At 42.8% G+C, this 25,651-nt stretch overlaps 1 protein-coding gene across 1 annotated transcript in view; it reads left to right on the top strand.

The window, feature by feature from the left end:
• Positions 1–25,651, top strand: part of LOC309661807 (stearoyl-CoA desaturase 5) — a 144,562-nt gene that overhangs the window by 113,523 nt on the left and 5,388 nt on the right. The window contains exon 4 of the mRNA XM_082463918.1: positions 25,249–25,481. Within this exon, the coding sequence (XP_082320044.1) occupies positions 25,249–25,481 (233 nt within the window). The remainder of the gene's footprint in view (positions 1–25,248; positions 25,482–25,651) is intronic.

Raw genomic sequence — 25,651 nt, forward strand, 5'->3', positions numbered from 1 at the left:
AGTACCTTTGTCTGGTTTTGGTATCAGGGTGACGGTGGCCTCATAAAATGAGTTTGGTAGTGTTCCTCCCTCTGAAATTTTTTGGAAGAGTTTGAGAAGGATGAGTGTTAGCTCGTCTCTAAATGTTTGATATAATTCACCTGTGAAGCCCCTGGGTGGGGCTGGATTCCCTCCCTGTTGCTTGTTTGGCCTGAGGCGACCGAACACTGGAGCCTACCTGGCTCTTTGGTGGGGCTAATGGTGGACTCTGGGAGGGCTCAAGCCAAGGCGTACTTCCCAGAACTTCTGCTGCCAGAGTCCTTGTTCTCACGGTGACCCACATCCACCTCCAACCTCTGCAGGAGACCCTCCAACAGCAGCAGGTAGGTCTGGTTCAGTCTCCTTTGGGGTCACTGCTCTTTCCCCTGGGTCCCGATGTGCACACTACTTTGTGTGTGCTCTCCAAGAGTGGAGTCTCTGTTTCCCCCAGTCCTGTCGAAGTCCTGCAATCCAATCCCACTAGCTTTCAACGTCTGATTCTCTACGATTTCCTCCTCCCATTGCCGGACCCCCAGGTTGGGAAGCCTGATGTAGGGCTCAGAACCTTCACTACAGTGGGTGGACTTCTGTGGTATAATTGGTCTCCAGTTTGTGAGTCACCGCCACCAGCAGTTATGGGATTTGATTTTATTGTGATTGTGCCCCTCCTACTGTCTAATTGTGGTGTCTCCTTTGTCTTTGGATGTGGAGTATCTTTTTTGGTGAGTTCCATTGTCTTCCTGTCAATGATTGTTCCGCAGTTAGTTGTGATGCCAATGCTCTCTCAAGAGGGAGTTAGAGAATGTCCTTCTACTCCACCATCTTGAACCAATCTCCTCGAGGTTTGGTTCTTTTCATTTGGAGTGGAGCAGGGACAGTGTTATCCTTCTTGAGATTCTTTGGGTTTCTTGGAACTGTGACTTATCTTTCATTAATTTTTGAAAATTCTTGGTCGTTATCTCTTCAAATTATTTTTGACCTTTTTTTCTCACTCTCTTCTTCTTCTGGGACTCTAATTACAAAGATGTTATATACCATTTGATGTTCCACAACTCTTGAAGGTGCTCTTCAGTTTAATTCACTACTTTTTATCTTTATATTTCAATTTGAATAATTTCTACTGACATATCTTCAAGTTCATGAACTTTTCAGCTATGTCTGCTCTACCAATAAGCCCATCAAGGAAATTCATCTCTGATACTTTTTTTTCTGTACAACATTTGCATTTGACACTTTTATAACTTTTATCTCTTTGCTGAAATTTCCCATCTGTTCGTTCATATTGTCCATCTTTTCCATTAGATCCCTTTAATATGTTAATTATAGTTATCTTAAAATCCCTATCTGATAGTTCCAACATCTGTGTCATCTTTGAGTCTGGTTCTATTAATTACTTTATGCCTTGGTAATGATTTTTTTTCCTTGTGCTATTCATAATTTTTAATTATATATCATGCCTAGAAAAACAGACAGACTAAGGTAAATATCATTTATTCTTGAGAATGGGCACACCTATTCTTCTTTCAGGCTATCAGTGTGTGTGGTGGGGTGGCAGTGGGTGGAGGTAGAGTCAGTGAATAAGATGGTGAGCTGGGTTTGGGTTTTGTTGTTGCTATGATTACCTTCAGTGCACCACAGACTTCAGTGGATGGCACCTGTTACTGCATGTGTGGAGTGCCTGGGGTGCCAGAGGAATTTTCTAAGCATTTATGCTTTATCCTCAGCTTTCAGCTGTCTCTGCACACCTGCACACATAGTAGATCTCTCTCTGCACTCTGTCCCCAAGGCGTGGGGGAGGGGGGAGAGCACTTCTGTTGTTTGTTTCTCTGGGCATGGCTTGTTGTAGGGCTATGGGGTTTCTTTGTTGTTCTGGCCTGGTATCAGTCTTAGGCAAGCCCTGAGTGCCTGAACCTTAGGGTTAAGGCTTTCTGAGCATTCCTGCCTCTCCCCACAGTAGGAGACCTGCTTTGGAGCAGTGCAGGATCCTGGGCATAAGCCAGTGGGCAGAAGTTTTTTGCTTCCACCTTTCCCTCAGCAGCAATGAGTCTTTGCTTATGTCTGGGGTCAGAGAGTTTCCTACTCCTCCCTCAGAGACAAGCAAGCTTTGCTTCTATTCTTTTTTTTTTTTTTTAACATCTTTATTGGAGTATAATTGCTTTACAATGGTGTGTTAGTTTCTGCTTTATAACAAAGTGAATCAGTTATACATATACATATGTTCCCATATCTCTTCCCTCTTGCATTTCCCTCCTTCCCACCCTCCCTATCCCACCTCTCTAGGTGGTCACAAAACACAGAACTGATCTCCCTGTTCTGTGCGGTTGCTTCCCACTAGCTATCTATTTTACATTTGGTAGTGTATATATGTCCATGCCACTCTCTCACTTTGTTTGCTTCTATTCTTCTCCCAGAAGCAATGGACTTTTGTCTGGTCCTAGAGCCAGAGGGTTTTCTGCCCTTCCCCAGCAGCTTAAGATTATTGCTTTTCAAAAGAAGGCTCTGGGGAAGAAGGCAGGCTGGCTTGTCTCCCAGCAGCAGCTGCATATCTGTGTCACCTTCTGCATGTCTGTGCAGTGGATGGGGCCTCTCTCCAGTCTGTTACTTTGCCTCTAACCTTTTTTGTGAACACTCAGTGGACGTCTGTAGAAAAGAGCTTGAGAGTGGGTGCAAACTCTCTGTGTCTGAGGCGCTAAGCTATTCCACATTGACACACTAACCCACACTTGGCCTTTAAGGATGTGTTAAATGTTTAGCTACTTATATGGTGATCACCTCTTTGGCTTGTGTTCTGCCAAAAGTGAGGCAGCTCATGGATGGACTTATCACTCCTTGGAATTCAATTTACCTGGTTGCCTTGTGACCGCACTCTCTGATGGGCTCAAGAAAAATTATTTTGTAAATACTCAGCTTTTTCTCATCATTCAGATGGAAACAACATTCTCTTAGGACTTTCTACATCCTAAATAGAAGCAGAACTCTGCCTCTTATTTTATAATCTGCAGTTTTCACTTAAGAGAATACTGTGAAGTCTTTCCAGTTTTAATGCCTGCTTAGTATCTCATTGTGAAGATGTATCATAATTATTTCTGATGAACAATGAAGGATTTCCACCTCTTTAAAAATTATTATAACAAAGCTGTGAATGAACAACTTAGTGCATAAATCTTTGACCATAGCTATGATACTTTCCTTTGACTAAAGTCAGAATTACTGAGTCAAAAAATATGTAAAACTCTCAGCTTTTGATACTCATTGTCATAATGAATTTGAAAATCTTTGATTACTAGTGAGGCTATACATGTGTTCATTTGTTTTTGGCCAGTTGCCCTTTAAGAGAGACATAAAATTATTTTCCCCATAACTCTAAATCTACCATTGGCCAAATAACAAAGATACCATCTCTTCATCTCTCTTCCTTTTTTTGTTGCTGAAGAGAGATATCTGACAAAGTGAGGTGACAAAGCCTACTTTTCTTTCCAGAACCCTCCTGCCTCTCATGGAACAAGAAGGTAGCACAGTCACAAATGAATCTGATGTCTAGACAGGCAAATTAATACATGAGGCATGTTACTTATGTCTTGTTCTTACTCTTCTCAGTGGTCTGAGCTGGGATATATTATGACATAGATAATAGTAGTCATTTTAGTGCTGTTTTGCTTCATGCACGATTCTCTACCTATTACTCCAGCTACATTCCATATTTATTTGGAGAGTAATATTAAGCTAGAAAGAGAGTAACAAAGGAGAAGTTGCTTAAACAAGAGGCAGCTGAAGCCACCAGTGCATATATTTAAAGTGCTCCACAACAGGAGAAGCCACCGCAATGAGAAGCCTGTGCACCGCAATGAAGAGTAGCCCCGGCTCGCAGCAACTAGAGAAAGCCCGCGCACGGCAACAAAGACCCAACGCAGCCAAAAATAAATAAATTAAATAAATACATTTATGAGGTAAGAAATAGACTAGTTAACTGGAAACAGATCCATTACTTACTGTCCAACAGGTAGTTCTTGCCATGAAATGATTTGCAAAATTTATGTTCTTGTGACAGCTATTTTGTGAAAATTTTGAATGAGGCTGACTCCCTTTTTAAGATCGAAAGAGTGTGATGCATACATATTTGTGAAATTCAGGTACGTTTTCTCTCTTATTGATGCAAACTGCTGATGGTAATGGATTATGGAGACCCCTTGTCAGTTGACAGTTGAAGTGAAAATATTGCCTTAAGTAATGAATTTGTTGGTAGCTGTTCCATTACCCAAAATGAATATTTAGATTAGTCATTATAGAGTCTGTCATGTCAGAGCTACCAGGGAGCTTTTCCTTTGACATAATTTATTCTAATTCCTAAGTCCCCATCTCACCATGTTATATCCTATTAAATGTGTCATAGAATGATTAGGTAGAGAGATATGAGGTTATGCTATTGACACAATTTACACAGGAGCACTGAAGAAATTAAACCCCAGCTGAACAAACCTGAGTTGAACTCTCAGCCATTTTCTCTATTCTTTATCGGTACAGAGGATGTCCAGAGACAAGGAAGGGCTGTCAACCACGACGCTGCACTACAGGGTGATTTGTGAGTTGCATCAAGGATGCATATTGAAAAGTAACCCTCATGTGGTGTGCTGTTTGGCTTTGTTATGTACTCATTGAAACCACTCCAAACAGTGCTTCTCGATGCCCCATGCCCCTCCTATGTCCCTGGAGGTATTTTGAAGGTCAGAAGAGAGACACACAACAGTGGGACTTGTGATATTACATAAAGTAACAATGGTGATATTATATGTATTAGATGTATTGATGACATTATATAAAACAACAGACATGCATTGAGAAACCAAGCCATTTTTAACTGTGTGAAACATAGGCAGAATTATGATCTATGTTAGCACTGGGTTATTCATTCATTCATTCAGTCAACACAAGGAGGTGGGAATAGAGAGGTAAAATATAGTCTTGGAATCAAAAAATCCCACCTTTGCCATTCTCTGAGATTCCGTTTCCACACCCATAAAATGGTGATAGTGGTGATATCTACCTGACAAAGTTATTGGGTGAATAAATTAGTTAATTTATGTGAAAGTGTTCATCACAGAGGAGATGTGCACTAAATATTTGTGGAATTAACTATACATACAGCACTCTATGAAGCCATTCCATTTATGAAGACCTTAAGTTCTAGAAGCCTATTCGTATGTCCCATTTTCTCTTAAGTCCAAAGTGACTAAGTGAGGTTTGAGCTGCCAGTCTCTAGCTACATCTCCAGAAAAAGAAACATAAGTGGGCCCCTCAAAGCTTTAAAACCAGAATACCTCTCTTCCTTACATTCTATTCAACATTTTCCCCCAAATGTGGAGCTCCTATGTCTATAGTACCTTCGTTTGCCACTCCTGTCCAGCCATTTGATGTTTTGCTGATTTGGATGGGCCCTGACCTGTGGAGCTCCCCTTGCCTTCCAGCCAACTCATCAACAGCTTTCAGCATGCTTAAGCTCAAATTCACTCATAAACTCCTGGCCTTCACCAGAATTAACAAAGCTTAGGCCAAAGGACACTGTTTATTGCTGCTAACATTTAGCCCAACCTCTAATAGTTGCCTTTTTCCATTTCACCAATCCTTGTTCTTTCCTTTTTGATCACTGTTCAGTCTTGGGCTTCAAGAATTCTTCCTGCTCTGCCACAAGCCCTCTGCAACATTTGGCCTCCTCTCACCACTTTCAGTTTTGAAAGATCATTTCTACTTTTGTTTCCATCATAATTGTGTGTCTCTTTTTTGCAGCATTTTAAAGATACTCACTCCTTTTACACTTTTCAAACTGAGGGTGTTACTGATGTACACAGAATATCACAGAACGGAGCAGGAGCCCAGCTAACAACATACCCCCAACTAATGAACAATGTGCGGCAGAGTGATTGCTCTGGCGGCTGATACAGCTGCTTGGAGGTGGGCAATCAATGCCCTTCCTGCCCTGCTTTGTTCATACCCACAAACTTCCTTAAATGGAAAAGTTGTAAATAGAGATAGTCCTTGCTTTTATTTATCTTATCATTTAATTGGGAAGATACATACTCATAAAATAGCCAGAGACCTCCAAGTCCATATATGAAAGTAACACTGTGGTAGATGATTATATTAAGAGATGAGGGAATTCACGATAAAGGAGGGCAGAAAGAACGAGGTCCTTGAAGTCTGCATGGAGGTGTTGGTTCTTTATAACTGGCAGGGTGAGGGCCTTCTCCTGATGCTCCCATTCTCCAGGAACAGTCTATCCCATTGTCACCACCTACTTCAGTGAGTGTTTATAGTTTTCTACATATAGATCTTGTGTGTTTCTTGTTCAGTTCATTCCTAGACATTCTATAATTTTTGTTGTTATTGTTAACAGCATCACTGAATTTGTATCCCAGGGACAGGGAGTGGATGCCCAGGCCTAACTTACCTCCCTATAGACCTCTCAGGTCAACAGCCGGAACCGTCAAGTTGCCCGGCCTTTTTCGCAAAACGCCCCTGGGGCCCACACCTGGAGAGGATGTCAAGTTTGTTGCCCAAAGGCGTACTGGCCCGAGACAGAGGGCTCCAGCCCAGAGCCACCATCCGGATGGCTGGCTTCCTCAGCCTTAGAAATCAAAAATTCACCCTCCTTCCCTCCTTGCTTTCCTTAAAGAAAGGCTTTCATGGATTCAGAACATTTTGAAATGAATGAATGAGTTGAATGAGAACACAGGCTAATCCTCCCTGCCTGGGAAGTATACCTCATGGCAAAGGGTGTCTTGTGGGATCTGACCACCAGGGATGGAACCCAGGCCCCCGGCAGTGGAAGTACAAAGTCCTAACCACTGGACCGCCAGGCAAGTCCCTAAGAGCTAAATTCTTTGTGTAAAATACTGAAATCACAAAAATCAAAAAGCAGGAATTCCCAGGGAAAGAAAGACCAAAGAAATCACTGTTAGCCCATCCACCGGCCAAGGAAACCCTTGTCAGGGATCGGCTTTGAACTGTCTCCCTGTCCAAGTCACTTTCTCCTCACACTGCTTATTTTCATAGAAAACAATAACAAATCTGTCACACAGTTACAAAGACTCTTACCTGAGATAACGTGATTTGTCCAAACACGCTCATTGACTCCGCTGAGGTGTGCTATCTCTTCTGACATTTGGTCTTCTCTCATAAACCTACTCTTATCTTGCCTTTCATTTCAAAGCAGAGAAAAACAATTACTCAGATGTCCCAACTATCGGGAGATTTAGACAACCCTGCATATGTATTTTTTTCAAGGTAAGTAAATAGGCTTTCAAATTCTGCCCAACTAAGAATCTGTGTTTTTAGGATGATGAAAACTGTCATTTACAATCAGAGAGCCAATACTTGCTCTAATGGGGTGAGAAAGCAGCACATCGTTATGTGACTGCAGTAACTAACACTGCAAGACCGGAAGGAGACATTAAGAGTCTCAGAATCCCAGGCGGTGGGGAGGGAATTTCTGGATCCTGCAGGCCAAGTGTCTACAGGGAGAAAGGACTAGAAAGACCTTCTAGTCGGGGTGCTCAGGCAGAGAGAGATTTTTAGAACTGTGATGGCTGTATTTAATATGCATAACTTATTTTCCTCTGTGCCCTTTGTGTTTTGCTCATTATTATCTGCATAACTACCAGGAAATGACAAGGGGGAAAAATCTAAGATTTAAACCCTTTAAATTTCGTATTGAAAGCTTGGATGCCAAGCTGTATTGAATAATTAACATAGGGCCTGAGGTCCTTTTCTTCCAACTGTCATGAGCATCTAACGTGTCCCTCCTCCTCCATTATTGACGATAACTGTGGGCTGACACTCACTGCTTGGCAAGTAAGTAGAAAAAACTTTTAGGTGATTCCCCTCTGGTCTTCATTCTGAATCATTTTGCTCTTGAAAAAACAAAATTCTTGGGCTCAATTGTCTTGTTTCAAGCTTACATCTAATCTGAGAATAACAACAATAGCTTCCAGTTGTTATTTTTTAAATTATCTCTATAACATTCTTTTTTTTTAAATTTATTTGGCTGCGCCGGGTCTTAGTTGCAGCACACGGGATCTTTAGTTGTAGCATGTGGGATCTAGTTCCCTACCAGGGATTGAACCCAGGCCCCCTGCATTGGGAGAGTGGAGTCTTAACCACTGGACCACCAGGGAAGTCCCTCTATAACATTCTTTAACATATTGATTTCAGTGTATTGAGTACCTACTATGCTCCAGACTCGTTATCTGTGCATGTAATTCATATCTCTTTACACGTGGTGGGATCTGAAGCTCTGAGAAGTTGACTCAGTAACATTTTGAAAATGGCAAAGCTAGAATTTAGACAAACTCAGTCCTAATCCAGAGAACATGCTCTTTCCTCTAAACTCTGTTGTAATAATATTCACAGAGAATATTATCTTTCTTCCTCCTCCACTTCATCGTATTGCCTGCTTACTCTGCTCGTATGTTTTCTATTTATTGCAGTTCTGAGTTATTCACAATAAGAAATTGTGTCTGTATGAGCCAGACTTGTCTCCTGCTTAAAACCTTTTCATGGCTTTCCCATGGGAAAAGTTACAGCTGTCATCTCCGTGACCGAGCCTGCTTCCTGTATCTCTTGGAACTTCCTGCCTTGTACCAAGCTCTCCAGTCATGCTGTTCCCTCACACTTCAGGCTGTTCCCTGACACTGTGCCTTTTTTTTTTTAATGTTACTATATATATATTTTTTGAATTTTTGAATTTTATTTAATTTTTTTATACAGCAGGTTCTTATTAGTTATCCATTTTCTACACATCAGTGTATACATGTCAATCCCAATCTCCCAATTCATCACACCACCCCCCTCCCACCCCCCGCCACTTTCCCCCCTTGGTATCCATACGTTTGTTCTCTAAATCTGTGTCTCAATTACTGCCCTGCAAACCGGTTCATCTGTACCATTTTTCTAGGTTCCACATATATGTGTTAATATACGATATTTGTTTTTCTTTTTCTGACTTACTTCACTCTGTATGACAGTCTCTAGATCTATCCACGTCTCTACAAATGAACCAATTTTGTTCCTTTTTATGGCTGAGTAATATTCCATTGTACATATGTACCACATCTTCTTTATCCACTCGTCTGTTGATGGGCATTTAGGTTGCTTCTATGACCTGGCTATTGTAAATAGTGCTGCAACGAACATTGGGGTGCATGTGTCTTTTTGAATTATGGTTTTCTCTGGGTATATGCCCAGTAGTGGGATTGCTGGCTCATATGGTAATTCTATTTTTAGTTTTTTAAGGAATCTCCGTACTGTTCTCCATAGAGGCTGTATCAATTTACATTCCCACCAACAATGCAAGAGGGTTCCCTTTTCTCCACACTCTCTCCAGCATTTGTTGTTTGTAGATTTTCTGATGATACCCATTCTAACTGGTGTGAGGTGATACCTTATTGTAGTTTTGATTTGCATTTCTCTAATAATTAGTGATGTTGAGTAGCTTTTCATGTGCTTCTTGGCCATCTGTATATCTTCTTTGGAGAAATGTCTATTTAGGTCTTCTGCCCATTTTTGGATTGGGTTGTTTCTTTATTTAATATTGAGCTGCATGAGCTGTTTATATATTTTGGAGATTAATCCTTTGTCCGTTGATTCATTTGCAAATATTTTCTCCCATTCTGAGGGTTGTCTTTTCATCTTGTTTGTAGTTTCCTTTGCTTTGAAAAAGTTTTTAAGTTTCATTAGGTCCCATTTGTTTATTCTTGTTTTTATTTCCATTACTGTAGGAGGTGGATCAAAAAAGATCTTGCTGTGATTTATGTCAAAGTGTGTTCTTCCTATGTTTTCCTCTAAGAGTTTTATAGTGTCCGGTTTTACATTTAGGTCTCCAATCCATTTTATTTTTGTGTATGGTGTTAAGGAGTGTTCTAATTTCATTCTTTTACATGTAGCTGTCCAGTTTTCCCAGCACCACTTATTGAAGAGACTGTCTTTTCTCCATTGTATATCCTTGCCTCCTTTGTCATAGATTAGTTGACCGCAGGTGCATGGGTTTATCTCTGGGCTTTCTATCTTGTTCCATTGATCTATATTTCTGTTTTTGTGCCAGTACCATATTGTCTTGATTACTGTAGCTTTGTAGTATAGTCTGAAGTCAGGGAGGCTGATTCCTCCAGCTCCGTATTTTTCCCTCAAGACTGCTTTGGCTATTCGAGGTGTTTTGTGTCTCCATACAAATTTTAAGATTTTTTGTTCTAGTTCTGTAAAAAATGCCATTGGTAATTTGATAGGGATTGCATTGAATCTGTAGATTGCTTTGGGTAGTATAGTCATTTTCACAATATTGATTCTTCCAATCCAGGAACATGGTATATCTCTCCACCTGTTGGTATCATCTTTAATTTCTTTCATCAGTGTCTTATAGTTTTCTGCATACAGGTCTCCCTAGGTAGGTTTATTCCTAGGTGTTTTATTCTTTTTGTTGCACTGGTAAATGGGAATATTTCCTTAATTTCTCCTTCAGATTTTTTTCATCATTAGTGTTTAGGAATGCAAGAGATTTCTGTGCATTAATTTTGTGTCCTGCAACCTTATCAGATTCATTGATTAGCTCTAGTAGTTTTCTGGTGGCATCTTTAGGATTCTCTATGTATAGTATCATGTCATCTGTAAACAGTGACAGTTTTACTTCTTCTTTTCCAATTTGTATTCTTTTATTTCTTTTTCTTCTCTGATTGCCATGGCTAGGACTTCCAAAACTATGTTGAATAAGAGTGGTGAGAGTGGGCAACATTGTCTTGTTCCTGATCTTAGTGGAAATGGTTTCAGTTTTTCACCATTGAGTATGATATTTGCTGTGGGTTTGTCATATATGGCCTTTATTATAGATTCAATGCAATCTCTATCAAACTACCAATGGCATTCTTCACAGAATTAGAACAAAAAAATCTTACAATTCGTATGGAAACACAAAAGACCCCGAATAGCCAAAGCAATCTTGAGAAAGAAAAATGAAGTTGGAGAAATCAGGCTCCCCGACTTCAAACTATACCCCAAAGCTACAGTAATCAAGACAGTATGGTACTGGCACAAAAACAGAAATATAGATCAATGGTACAGGATAGAATGCCCAGAGATAAACGCACATATGGGCACCTAATTTACGACAAAGGAGGCAAGAACATACAATGGAGAAAAGACAGTCTCTTCAATAAGTGGTGCTGGGAAAACTGGACAGGTACATGTAAAAGAAGGGAATTAGAACACTCCCTAACACCATACACAAAAATAAACTCAAAATGGATTAAAGACTTAAATGTAAGACCTGACACTGTAAAACTTTTAGAGGAAAACATAGGAAAAACACTCTTTGACATAAACCACAGCAAGATCTTTTTTGACCCACCTCCAAGAGTAACAGAAATAAAAACAAAAATAAACAAATGGGACTTAATTAAACTTAAAAGCTTTTGCACAAAAAAAGAAACCATAAACAAGGTGAAAAGACAACCCTCAAAATGGGAGAAAATATTTGCAAATGAAGCAACTGACAAAGGATTAATCTCCAAAATATAAAAACAGCTCATGGAGCTCAATATCAAAAAAACAAACAACCCAATTAAAAAGCGGGAGGAAGACCTAAATAGACATTTCACCAAAGAAGACATACAGATGGCCAAGAGGCACATGAAAAGATGTTCAACATCACTAATTATTAGAGAAATGCAAATCAAAACTACAATGAGGTATCACCTCACACCAGTCAGAATGGCCATCACCAAAAAATCTACAGACAATAAATGCTGGAGAGGGTGTGGAGAAAAGGGAACCCTTTTGCACTGTTGGTGGGAACGTAAATTGATACAGCCACTATGGAGCCAGTATGGAGGTTCCTTAAAAAACTAAAAATAGAACTACCATACGACCCAGCAATCCCACTACTGGGCATATACCCTGAGAAAACCATAATTCAAAAGGACACATGTACCCCAATGTTCACTGCAGCACTATTTACAATAGCCAGGCCATGGAAATAACCTAAATGTCCATCGATAGATGAATGGATAAAGAAGATATGGCACATATATACAATGGAATATTACTCAGCCATAAAAAGGAATGAAATTGGGTCATTTGTAGAGATGTGGATGGACCTAGAGTCTGTCATACAGAGTGAAGTAAGCCAGAAAGAGAAAAACAAATATCCTATTAACGCATATATGTGGAATCTAGAAAAATGGTACAGGTAAACCTATTTGTAGGGCAGGAATAGAGATGTAGACGTTGAGAACGGACATGTGGACACAGCGGGGGAAGGGGAGGGTGGGACGAATTGGAAGATTAAGTTTGACATAAATACACTACCATGTGTAAAAATAGATAGCTAGTGGGAACCTTCTGTATAGCACAGGGAGCTCAGCTCGGTGCTCTGTGATGACCTAGATCGGGGGGGTGGGGAAAGTGGGGGAGGGAGGTCCAAGTGGGAGGGGATATGGGGATATATGTATACATGTAGCTGATTCACTTCATTGTACATCAGAAACTAACACAACATTGTAAAGCAATTTTACTCCAATAAAAAAAAATTAAAACACTAAAAAAAATAATTATAAAATAAAGAAAAAAAAAGTGCATCTCTTTGGTTTTCAAACCCTTGGCAGATTATGAGGAACAAGTTAGAAGGAGACAGAGAAGCCACTGAAGGTGGGAAAACTAACAGAGGTGGCAGCTTATCAGTGTATCTGAAAATAAAGGTAGAATCAGCAAAATTTAATACGTAAACATAAGAAGTCAGTTCTTATAGTGACTGAGTCATATAATGAATCACTTAGTCAAGACCAAGAGCTCTTCATACCTCAACAGACCCTGTGGGCCAAACAGAGTCTAAAGCTCACACTTATTTGTATCAGACACCCGTTAGGCAACATTGCAGATTGTCTGGACCTTCTCTGTCCTGGGGCTGTGGCCACTCATTCTCTGCAGTTCTCTGCACTCCAACTGGTTTCAGGTAGGTTCATCCCGACAGCGCCCTCCTCACGCCTGCGCCTCCTGCCTTGGGGCGTCTCTGTTGGTGCTGGAGCCTGTGGCACCTCTCCCCACCCACGCTCACAATCCCGAAGTTTGTGTGTGATAGTGGCGGGGATGCGGGCAATGCAGAGGGGAGCTGGTAGATGCACTCTTCCCTTCCTCCTCCCAGAGGCAATGTTCTGAGGCTCCATCACCCAAATGGCCTCTTGGAACATGGCCCCACCAGTGTGAGGGATCAAGCCGGGGCCAGCTCGGTAACACACTCTCCTATCGGCCCCCCGACCTTCCCTGCTTTCCACATTCTGTTTCCCGGGGACTCAGCCCTCTTTATAAAATAATATCGTAGAACCTTCTGCCTTAAGCCTTCCTTTCGAGAAACCCAGGCTAAGACCCTCATCACCATCATGGAAAGTCAAGTTATTTCCATAAACTCTGATTAAGAAGGACCAAAAATGGGTAATGATTTCCACATACTATTTATTTATTTGGCACATAGAAATTTCCATTGTTTTTAATGGGGTATAATTGACACATTATATTAGTTTCAGGTGTACAACAAAATGGTTCAATATTTGTAAATACTACAAAATGATCACTGCAAAAAGTCCAGTTAACATGCATCACCATACATAGTTACAGATCTTTTTCTCATGATGAGAACTTTCAAGATCCATTCTCCTAGGTACTCTCAAGTATGCAACACAGGTACACAACACAGTATTATTAACTATCGTCACCATTCGGTACATTACCTCCCCAGGACTTATTCATTTTGTAACTGGAAATGTGTACCTTTTGACCCCTTTCATGCAGAAATTTCCATTTTGATTCAATGAAATGTGTCCATCTTTTCCTTTGCCACATACAATTTAAAAGAAAGTTGGGGTAATTGAACATTTGTACTCTCAGCTTGCAGGAAAACTCAGCTGTCTAAAATGGTTGTCTTCTTGAGTCTTGACAGCACAGTTGTACTGAAGGGATGTTGAATAATGCAATAAGCACAGGTGAGAGGAGATTTATCAGGGTAGGCTTTCTGAAGGAAATCAGTCTTGAGCTGAGGTTTGAAGGCCTGGGGTGCTTTGGAAAGACAGTGCAGCTTGAATTTAGGAATGGAACCCATGGGCTACAAAGCATGCATTGTGCACAAGGGCCATTCCACTTACATGCGAAATGAAGAAACCGTGTTAGGTCAGCCTGTTCATTTTTGCCCTCAACAAGGAAAATGGTCAGCTTACCCGATCAATTCAGCTGCAGCAGTTCATATTGATTATGAAAGTCACCCAAATGACTCCACTGGCTCCTTTCCTGCACAGAGACTGGCTGCTGGTGGGTAGCTTATCATTGATAGAGTTTTGGAATTAAACTTGTTCCCTTGGGTAGGGGAGGAGGGTTGTAGTCTGTCACTTGGTGATTGTCCTTTCAGCACAGGATCCACATGTGAGCACACACACACACACACACTGCTATCTACACATGCACACACTGCTATCTACTGTCACTAATTCTTTTAAAATTTTTACTGCTAAAAAAAGGGAGGACAATCTCATTTTAAAAAGGACCACTCCAGGGACTTCCCTGGTGGCAGAGTGGTTAAGAATCCGTCTGCCAATGCAGGAGACACAGGTTTGAGCCCTTGTCTGGGAAGATCCCACATGCCGCGAAGGAACTAAGCCCGTGAGCCACAACTACTGAACCTGAGCTCTAGAGCTCGTGAGCCACAACTACTGAGCCCACATGCTGCAACTACTGAAGCCTGTGTGCCTAGAGCCCATGCTCTGCAACAAGAGAAGCCACTGCAATGAGAAGCCCACGCACTGTAACAAAGGGTAGCCCCCGCTCGCCACAACCAGAGAAAGCCCATGCGCAGCAACAAAGACCCAAAGCAGACAAAAATAAATAAATAAATTTATTTTTAAAAATAAAAAGGACCACTCTTTAAAAAAAAATAAAAGGACCACCCTTTAAATTGAATTAAATTTTTCTTACTTAAATCTTAGGCCAGATCCTAAAGGAAACAGAAAATCAAAGTTAAACAATAGCGTCATCAAAGAAAAAAGTAGTTACCTTACTAATATATTGGGCTTTCATTCCTTTGGGAATTGACTATCTCTTTGAGAATTTGATGAAAGCTATGGACTTTGAACCCCAGAAAAATGGGAATACACAAAAGAGTTTGCATACAACTTCATGGATCCCAGATTAGGGGAAATGGTTATGTTTTCTCCTGTGATGCTCAGTTTATCTCAGATAGAGTCAAAGTGGAATACAGTTTTAAGTGCGAAGTTTTAAGAGAGAAAGTGGACATGCAGTGACTTTGTTTAAAAATTATTTTGTAAATGACTGTAGTTGTTCATTTTAGTCATCCTATCCTGCATATCATCAGGAGTTAGTCTGTCGTTCCTATAACTTAGAACGATTGATAACTAATCAGGAAGGGAGGGAGGAGAGTGGGAGGGAGGAAGGGCAGACAAAGAATCCTCAAGAGAGACCCAGAATGACATCCAGTCAAATCAACTTAAATTTCTGGAGAGGACTAGAGAAACTCTAAATATCAAACAATTACAAAGGTGAACTGATGCAATTGCTTCGGCCAAAGACAGTTGGATGCTCATCGTGCAAGTCAACAATTCAGCTACTCACTGGGCACCTGCTGTGTTAACCAGCATCTTGTGTTCAAGGAACTACGAATGATGTGAATTAGATCAGGACAAATCCTGTCCTCAAAGAACTCGTCCTCTGCATATTATGATGGAATCAAAGCTTTGAAATGGGAAAAGTCCTTTTAACCTTCCTTACACGGTCTTAGCAATCAATATATGCCTGGGCATTTTTCTTCAAGCACTTCATTGTTAATGAGGTAGGAATAATGCTCTTTTCTGCTAAAATTCTGAAATGATTATGTTTATCTTTTGAACCGCTGCCTAGTGAATTCATGCAAGCTGTTTGTACAAAGACAAATTAAATTCAAGTAGATGGATGCAGCTAACCTCCACATTCAGACCTCAAAAGCAAATCAAGCTGAAGTCGGAGAGAAAATAAAAATATGTCTTTTTTTCCCACGCATTGCAAGTTTCCGAAGGAGATGCTTTCATGGAGCAGCCGTTTGCCGTCTCTGGTTCCTCCGTGGAAGGAATTATCCAGAAGATGAGGATTATGCATCTAGATAGTGTAATTAAAGATTTTCTTCTACAGGAATGCTTATCATGAAGTAGCGCAGGGGAAGTGATGTCAAGACTAATTGAGGGTCAAAGACAAATCTGGAGTGATTAAGATTTTCTGAGAATACTTCAAATGTGGCCATCATGAACACTTTCACTTAAAGACACTGAAGCACCGGAGAGGCAGACTCAAGGACACAGCCGCAAAGCCTATTTTCAACTTAAACAATTCAAAGAGTCTGGAAGATTTTCTGAAAAACTCCAAAGAGCTTCCCTATCAGCGGGCTTCCATCTTCAGATCTGCATCCAAACGAATCACATATTCCAACTCCTTGTGGGTGATAACAGAGGAGACAAAAGAAGGAGAGAATGGTCCATGCATTTACAAGCTGCCAGGGTGGATCATCTGTCCTCTAAATTAATGTTTATGGTAAGCACCCAGATAATTTTGGCTGGTCCCCTACAAGATGCAAAAACTGTAGGGAAGATGAATTTCTGGCTCGACTGTAAGTGAAATCACAAAACCAAACATATTTAATCAAGATGCTAGTGACAGCTCATTGCTCATAATTACGATACATTTGTGGACTATAATTTCCCTCTCACCCATTGTGTTTGCTTCTTTTCACACTTCCTGAGGCTGGCCCTGCTTGGAAGTCGGCAGGTCATTTCCCCTTCCTTCATGCTCTAATAGATTTCACTCTCAAGATCTCACACACCAGCAGCTCCGGACTGCTGTGCTTAGGGTTAGTCAAGCAACAGGAAATGCTTGCAGACAGAGAACAGCAATTTCTTTTTCATCTAAAGAAAAATGAGAGTTTTAATATGCTTATCACACCCAGATTTGAAATATATATATGTATGAAATCCCAAATTCTTTCTTCTCCATAGAACAAACTTTTGGTCTCAAGCCTGTCTTTAATGTTTCATGTGATCCAGTTTATTGGAATAAGCATATTCTTCAAAGCATTGAAAGGTTAGGGCCCATGTCACTATCTGTGTCCTCTAATCAAAGCTTACTTGGATGGGGGCAGTGGCGTGATGGCATTTGATTGTGTGAAAGTGGACTTCTTATCTTCAGCTAAATGCTGAAAACCATCTTCCCACTGTGGTATTGGTATCATGAGGAATTGTGAGGTGGGAATTGAAAGGTTTCCAACACCCTCTTCTTATAAGCTGTCACCTTAAAGCTCTAGGAAACTGCTCCAGAGTTACCTGTAAGGTGATCTTGAGTGCTTTGGCTTTTGTGATTTTGGCTTAAACATGTGGATCTCTGGTTTCAAATCTGTAAAGGAGAGCTACTCTTCCTTGGGTCGTTCTCAGGTTCATACCACCCCTTCTCTCTTTCTTTACCCCTTTCTTTTTCTTTCTCCCTTGATGATTTTAGGAGGCTTCTTCTATCTCCTATCTTTCCTATCAGATAACTCCCATCTGACTGTGCACAGAAAGGAAGAAGCCACTCACATTCCAAACCAGGACCAAACCTGTTAGACTGGCTGTTAACCTTAAATACTGCCAAAAATTTACCATATTTGGCAGCTCAGAGAATAACCTAGCAGCTCATGCTCAGAAATCATTCATTTAAACCAGATGTAGGTAGCCTCACAGTGAAACCTGTTGGAAGCTGGGGTTTGGGTCCCAATGAGCACGAATGTCTTTCTTCGAGGTGTTGGCTTTTATATACACAATTAAAAGCAGGTGGAACGTTTATTGTGCAGTTTGTGGGGTTTTTTTTGTTTGTTTGTTTGTTTGTTTTGGGAAACCTTGGCATCTTATCTCTCATACTCTGAGCCCTACTGAAGTCACTGTAGTGTTTTTATTTTCCTGAGAAGCTGAGAACTCATCATTGACTAACCAGAGGATCATTCATGTAATCATTCCACAAATATTTAGGAGTGCCTGCTATGTGCGAGTCTCTGCGCTAGACTTTGAAGAGTCTGGCTTTCTGCTGGACTCTGCAGGCCCAGCAGTAGATCCACGTGGCAAGGCAGGTTACCCAGAAGCTGCCTCCGAGATGGATGTTACATTGTAGAACGTTTCCTGGAGAGTACTGGAAGGGTCACTGGGGTCAACACCTGTGGAAGAAGGGACCGAAACAGGATTGAGCAAGGGAAGAAGCTGAGCCTTGACTGATCTCAGTGGGGGCTTCAGCCAACCCTGTAGGGGCTCTGAAGTGGAGATGACTCTTCAGAGTCATGGTGAGTTGGGGCCATGGGACCCGGCCTGGGTAATGGACTACTGCCCTTATAGGTCAGTCACTGGATGGGGTTGTTGGGAGAGGACGTGACCTAGGGCAAGGCAGAGGCAACACTACCATCCACTGGGAGACGAAGCCCTCTGATCCTGAGAGGAGATCTGGATGGCACATCACAGTGTCTACTACGTTATACAAGAAGGCTTTCAGCTACCCCACAGGAGATCTTGACCCACCTGGCTTGTCTCAGACTAAGACCTCAGGGATAAAGCCACTCTAGGGTTGCTTAGGTTTGTGGCTCCACAGCATATTCAAGAGCCTTTCCATCTCTCTGCTCTGTCAACCTAAGGGGTCTACTTTTTTCTGAGTCTTCTTCCTGTCACAGTCACGCATGGCTGGAGCAGGGCCAGGAGTCACTGTGAAAAAAGAGATACCATCTTTGCCTCTGAGCTCTTTCTGTTATCAAGGAAAACATTCCTTCATCTCTCTCTTTTTTTTATTGCCGTAAAATATACACAACATAGTATTTATCATTTTAACCCCTCATAAGTGTACATTTCTGTGGCATTAAGTATATTCACAATATTGTATAACTATCACCGCTGTCTATACCCAAAACTTTTTCATCATTCCCCAAAGAACTCTATACCCATTAAGCAATAACATCCCTCTTCCTTTCCCCTTCCCTCCAGTTCCTGGGACTTCTAGTCTACTTTCTCTTTCTATGAATTTGCCTATTCTAGGTTCCTCGTATGAGTGGAATCATAACAATATTTGTCCTTCTGTGCCTGGTTTATTTCATTAAGCATGTTTTCAAGTTTCATCCATGTTGTAACGTATATCAAAAATGTGTTCCTTTTTATGGCTGAATAATGTTCCATAGTAAGGATAGACAGCATTTTGTTTATCCATTCATCTACTAATGGACCCTTGGGTTGTTTCCACATTTCGGCAATTGTGAATAATGTTTCTGTGAACATTGGTGCGCTAATACCTGTTCAAGTCCCTGCCTTCCAACCGTCTGAATAGATACATAGGAGGGGAATTGCTGGATGTTTCACCTTCTGAGAAACTGCTTTATGCAGCAGCTGCTCCACTTTACGTTCCCACCAATGATGCTAAGGCTTCCGATTTCCCTACATCTTCACTAACACTTGTTATCTCCCGTTCAAAAAAGTGTAGCCATCCTTTCCCTCATATCTTATTGGCCACGACTGGCCAATTCCCAAATTTATTGTTGGCAAAGTGAATGAGATCAACGTTGACTGCCTGAAACCATCAGGACCCATGTCCCCAAAGGACATGGCCGCAGGGAGGACAGTTGGGTATCTGAACAATATCAGGGCATTTCAGCAAGAGAGAAAGGGTGGGGTGGATTATAGGGAGGCCATGATCAATGTTTGTAATAGAGAGGCTTTAAAAATATCAGTGCCCAGGCCACAAATTCGGATTCAGTTGGATTCTGTTGGTCTACAGTGGGTTCCCAACATCAGTCATTTTTAAATGTTCACCCAGTTGATTCTAACGTGCAGTTAGGGTTGAGGCCACTGATCTAGCAGGTGAGACTGCCCGCTAAGTCAGCAAGTATTTATGAATGCTGAGAGTTGAGAAGTACAACATGCTGAGGCACCTTGCCTGGTCCAAGGGGACCATGGAAATTCCCCAAGAGGGAAGAACGTTTAGACTGATAACTGAAAAAGTCAAGTCAGCCAGGCTGGGGGAAGAGTGTCATAGATACAGGGACAGAAAGAAGGTGGTTCCCAAGGAATGGGAAGAAGCTCAGTCTAGCTGGAGTGGACAACGTGTCTATTTCTGACCTTGAGGAGACAGTATTTTTACTTAAAGATGTGCAATTCATGAGGCAACAACTAGATTACACACTCTGACCCAGTTTACCTCTCCCCTATGGCCTTCTCCTGGTAAGCTGAGTAAGTAGCAGGTTATACTTAGAGGGAGCAGACGATTAGGTTTAAGAACTGAATTTGAAACCTGCCTATGTTCTGCACAACCAGTGTGGCCTTGGAGAAGTCTCATGACCTCTTTGGATCTCCGTAAATGTCCTACAAAGGTGAGGTTATAAAAAGTATCTCATAGGACTATTGTGGAACTCAAACGAGAAAATATATATATGTGAGTGGCATGCATTCATATACTGATGCCTTCGAAATATCTCTTCCCATCAAAACCTATCTCTAGATAACTTCTGAACTCCAGACCTGTCTGTCGAGCTGCCCATTTGACATTGCCCCTTGAACGTCTAATGGGCATCTGCCACTTGACATGTCTAAGACTGAGCTCCTGCATCCTTCCCCATATCAGCTAATGGCATCTCCATCCTTGGTGTCACCCTTGACTCCTTTCTCTCCAACATCCAGTCTGTTAACAAGTCCTGTCACTCTACTTTCAAAATATATCCAGAATTTGACTGTTTCTCACACCTGCCACCACTATCCTGGTTCAAGCCAACGCCCTCTCTTGCCTAGGCTTTGTAGCAGCCTCCTAATTGCCTCCTGGCTTCTGCCCTCCCCTACAGTCCCTTCTCAACACAACACTCAGAATGATAAGTCCAATCACACCACTCCTTTCATCAAAACCTGACCAAGGCGCCATCTCAGTCAAAGTAAAGGGTGAAACCCTTATGATGACCTACAAGCCCTTCCGTGATGTGGTCCATCATTATTCTCTTATCTCCTACAGTTCTTCCCTTTGTTCATCTGCTCCAGCCCCAATGCTCCTGCTCTTCCCAGAATGTGCCAGGAACATTACTGCCTCAGGGCCTTTGCACTTGTGGTTTCCTCTGCCTGGAATCCTCTGTCCTATTTAGCCACATGTCTAACTTCTCACTTCCATCAAGTCTTTACTTAAAAGCTACAGTGTCAGGAAGTCCTTCCCTAGACACCCTATTTAAAATTTCAACACCTGCCCTTGATGTCATATTCTTCTTCTTTGCTTTATTTTTTTCTTTAGTATTTACCACTAGCGTGCTCTATATTTTATTTATTTATATTGTTTATTAGCTTTCTTTCCTACCAGAATATATATATGCATATGAGGATATATATATATATAAAATCTCCCTACCAAAATACCCCTGCTCCCCAAGGGCAGGGATTTTTGTTTGTTTTTTACACTTTATATCTCCAATGCTAGGACAGTACCTGGCACATAGTAGGCACTCAATAAATTTGTCAGTACCGCATTTTACAAAAGAGAAACCTGAGGTTCACTGTGATTAAATAATTTACTCAAGATCACACAGAAAGACAGTGGCAGAGTTGGGTAGTTAACTGTCCTATGATGCTTTACAACATAAGAAGCCCATTTAGCAAAAAAAGCAATATCAGTGGCCCCTCTCCAGTCTTCCTCCCTACCACCAGCTAAAGAAAGAAAATATTTCAATGAGGAAGGATTAGGGGTGGAGACTTTGTGGTGTTGCCCTGTGGCCCCTTGGCTAGGGCGCCCAGATTTGAGTGTTCTTAAGCAAGGAAGCAGGGGAGCCATCTCAGCCCTTGTTCTGAGGCAAGAAGGCCAGTGACTGTAATTAAATGAAGGCCAGGGGGAAGGGGTACTCGGCTGCACAGGAAGATACGCTGAGTCCATTTGAAATGGTTGGCAAGATTTTTTTTACACGGTTATCAGCATCAAGCCCTGTCTCACTGGCAATCCCACCCAGACTCACCGTGCCCCCTAAAAATTCCCTCCTCTTCCATCCATTGCATTGAACACACAAAGAGAAACCCTAGCAGAATACAGGCCGAGCAGCCAGAGAGCAACTCTATAGTTAGATGTGCTAAAGCTTTGTTGGAATGAGGGCAGTGATTTTTAAAGAGCATCTTGTTTTGAGGAAGAGAGAATTTGGTGGGACAGTGGTTGTGTTAGCAGGCAAGGCCTTTTTCTCCTCCCACTTGGGAAGCCCCATTGCTGGCCCTCTCCCTCCACGGGGACCCAGCCCCCTCTGGGAAGTGGAGCTTCTAGAACCAGAGCCCAGGCAGGCAGAAGGCTTCCCTAACAGCTCAGAAGGAGGAAGCAGCGGCAGGGCATGGGTGGAAGCCGAAGCCTGCAGGCTGCAGTCAAACCAGAGACGGCGGATTCCGTAGGGTCGGGGCAGAGCAGAGTCAGAGCAAAGGCCCGGGGGAACCATGGGCCCTCTGGGCCACAGCATCCTCATTGCCAGAGTGTGTCCATCCTGAGTCTGCGGTGAAGAGTAAGTGAGAGACAGCCTGTGGCGTGCTTAGCCCGGCATCCAGCACCGAGCTAGCTGTCAGTACGTGATTTCTGTCTCCTTTCCACGGGCAAAATGAGGACTAGGAGCTCCGAGCAGGACTAGGAGAGGCTCTTTGCAAAGGTACTGGGTTGCAACCCAGAGAGTGGAGGAAGAGGAGGAACCACTTAAGTTGCAGAATGCCTCTGTGGGCAGCGTTCAGCTGCATCCTGTGCTCTTAGAGGTGCCCTCGAGGAGCAGCCTTGGCAGGCCGTCGCCTCTGGGCGTCCCTTCAGAGCCTCTGCCTCTTCACAGGCACTCACACCAGTCCCCAGGGCCCTTGGTCAGGGCCCGTGTGCTTCACCCGGATCCCCTCTTCAGCTGATGCCCCCACCCTTGGCTGCTGTCCTTTCTAGGGGTTGCCCTTGCCCACATGTTCACCCAGCCCAGGAGGCACCCTGAGGCCGGTGGCGGATGATGAGGTGATACCTTACAATGTGGGACAGCTCTAAGAGAGCCATCCAGCTCCACTGGATCTGCTGAAGCTCACTGTGGGTGAGCTTCTGCCTGGGCCCATCCTGCCTTCCTCCCTTCCTTATAAGCATCTCCCAAAAGCACGCTCCGAAAGCCTTCTGCACGGCACTCCGGGGAGCCCAACCTCAGACCACCAGTGCCTCCACTGTCTGTTGTCTTTGCCCCTCCAACCACACCCTCTCATCTGACCTCCCGGGCACCCTCCTTCCACTAAAATGCAGTCATATTGTATGCCGACGACTGGAAAATGGGTGCTGAGGGGTTAATATGTTGCCCAGTAAAAACAGTGATAATTATTTGGGAACCAACCTTCACATGCAGCTAGCAATCTGCGAAACACACTTACATACACGATTTTACTTGCAAAGCAGAATAGCATGATAGTCTCCGAAGTGCTTCTGCCTGGATTTGAATCTTGGTCCTACTACTTATTAGTCTTGTGACCTTGGCCCATCTACATAACCTTTGCAGTGCTCAATTTCCGCATCTGTAAAATGAGGATATTAATGGCCCCTCCTCCTAAAGTTTTTGTTAGAATTAAATGAGCCAGTACATGGACAGGTTTCGGAATAGCCATGACACATAGTAAGCACATAGTATGCATTAGTTATTAGTATTTGATCCTCGCAAGAACCCCAGGAGGTATTATAATTACTGCCTATGTTGGACACTTCTCATGCCCACCTCGTACTCCCAGCCCACCTTTTCACTCCAGCTGTTCCTGCAGCCACCTGGTGGCACAGGTGTAACCCAATGGCACCTTGCTCAGCTGTACTGCTTATTTCTTACTTCCTGCCCTGGCTTCTCTGCCACCATCACCTGAGATGCCCGTGGACCACACTCAGCTATTCTGACCCAAGCAAACTTGGAAGTGCGAGAGAGCTGACATCCCATGGGAACCCTTTGACCAAGGAAGAGTTGGAGCCAATGGGAAAACAGTGCCTTCTTTCATTCCTTGAGAGAACAATTCTGAGGTATAATGCGTCCCATCAAGGTCCAAGTTCAGCTGCCTGTAGCAGTGGGCACCCCCTTCTTGACTTTCCCTCCTTTCGTTTCCCACTTCCCAGCTGCCTATTCCTCTTACTTGAGCTCACTTTCCCAAATAAACTACCCACGTACAAGCCTTTGCCTCACGCTCTTCTTTGGGGAACCATCTAGCTGTGAACAAGAGGAGAGTGAAAGAATAAAAAGAGGCTTGTTTTGCATCCAGAATCAGATCTGGACTCAAGGCCAAAGCTTTCCACCTCCCAGGTCTCATTTCCTCACGCTATGCCCCCTCCCCGTTCATACATGTGCATCTTAACAGACGCCTTCCAGAAGCTTGGTCAGTTGAAGGCAGGTCAGGGAGGAATGAGCTATGAACGGGCAGCTTTGGACATTTTCATTTCAGAGCCCCTTTCCTGTCCCTACTTAGAACTGGTCCTACACGGCTGGGGGTTTCACCTGACTGGGGCCTGGGGCAGACTGTGTCAAATTTGTCTTTGTACCACTAGTACTCAGGGCCTGGCCTACAGGAGGTGCTCAGGGAACGTTTGCTGGATGAACAGACCCAGCAATCCAACTATTGATGGTTTCTTTTTAATTTTTACTTTTTATGTGGCTGTGCCTGTTCCTGTACTTAGTTTATTTTTAGCCGGTTTGGAATGTAATCTCAGAGGGACAGAGAACGTTTTAGGGAAGGGGTTGTTCACCTTTTACCAAGCTAAGTTAGTACAGAATCACGTGCCTGAAAATTATTCAAGGAGTACAGGATATTTCTTGAAATTATTGAAAAAAACCTGACTGTCAGGTTGACTGACTGATGAAAGAAACAAAAGCTGTCAAACTGCGGCTTGGAGGACAAATGCAGCTTTAAGATGCATGGGTTTCATGATTTTATATTGAAATTTTGAAGTATGCTGCGGGTCCTTCCACTTCCTATAGCTTCTGCCTGCCCTAATTCTCAAATTTGTGTTACCTGCCTAGCCCTTGTAGGTATATGGGTTTGTGACCCCCATACAGAGCGACACACAACAGGGTACAAGAGCTGAAGGAGTTGAGCAGCACCCTTGCTGACTTGCCCTGTAGCTTGCTCACCTATCCCCGCCACCATCAACAGGTGCCCGATGATAGCACGACATCCTGCCTTCCAGGTACTACAAGATCACCGTGGTGCTCATGTGCTTCATGGTCCCCACGTTGGTGCCCTGGTGCATCTGGGGAGAGAGTCTGTGGAATTCCTACTTCCTGGCCTCCATCCTCCGCTACACCATCTCACTCAATGTCACCTGGCTGGTCAACAGTGTCGCCCACATGTACGGAAACCGGCCCTATGACAAGAACATCAGCCCTCGGCAGAACCCACTCGTCACCCTGGGTGCCATCGGTGAGTGTGGGGTGGGAGCCAGTGGGGGGGGAGTGGCAGCTCAGATCTTCTTGGCTTCTCAGTGGTTTTGTGGAAACTGTAAAGAGAGGCAATGGAGTGGAGTAAACTGGAATGAACTCGGGCTTTGGCGTTAGAATCCAAGCCACTTACTCTCTCTGATTTACAGTTTT

The sequence above is a fragment of the Balaenoptera physalus genome, assembly GCF_965194825.1.
Source record: "Balaenoptera physalus genome assembly, chromosome: 5".
Taxonomy (NCBI): Eukaryota; Metazoa; Chordata; class Mammalia; order Artiodactyla; family Balaenopteridae; genus Balaenoptera; species Balaenoptera physalus.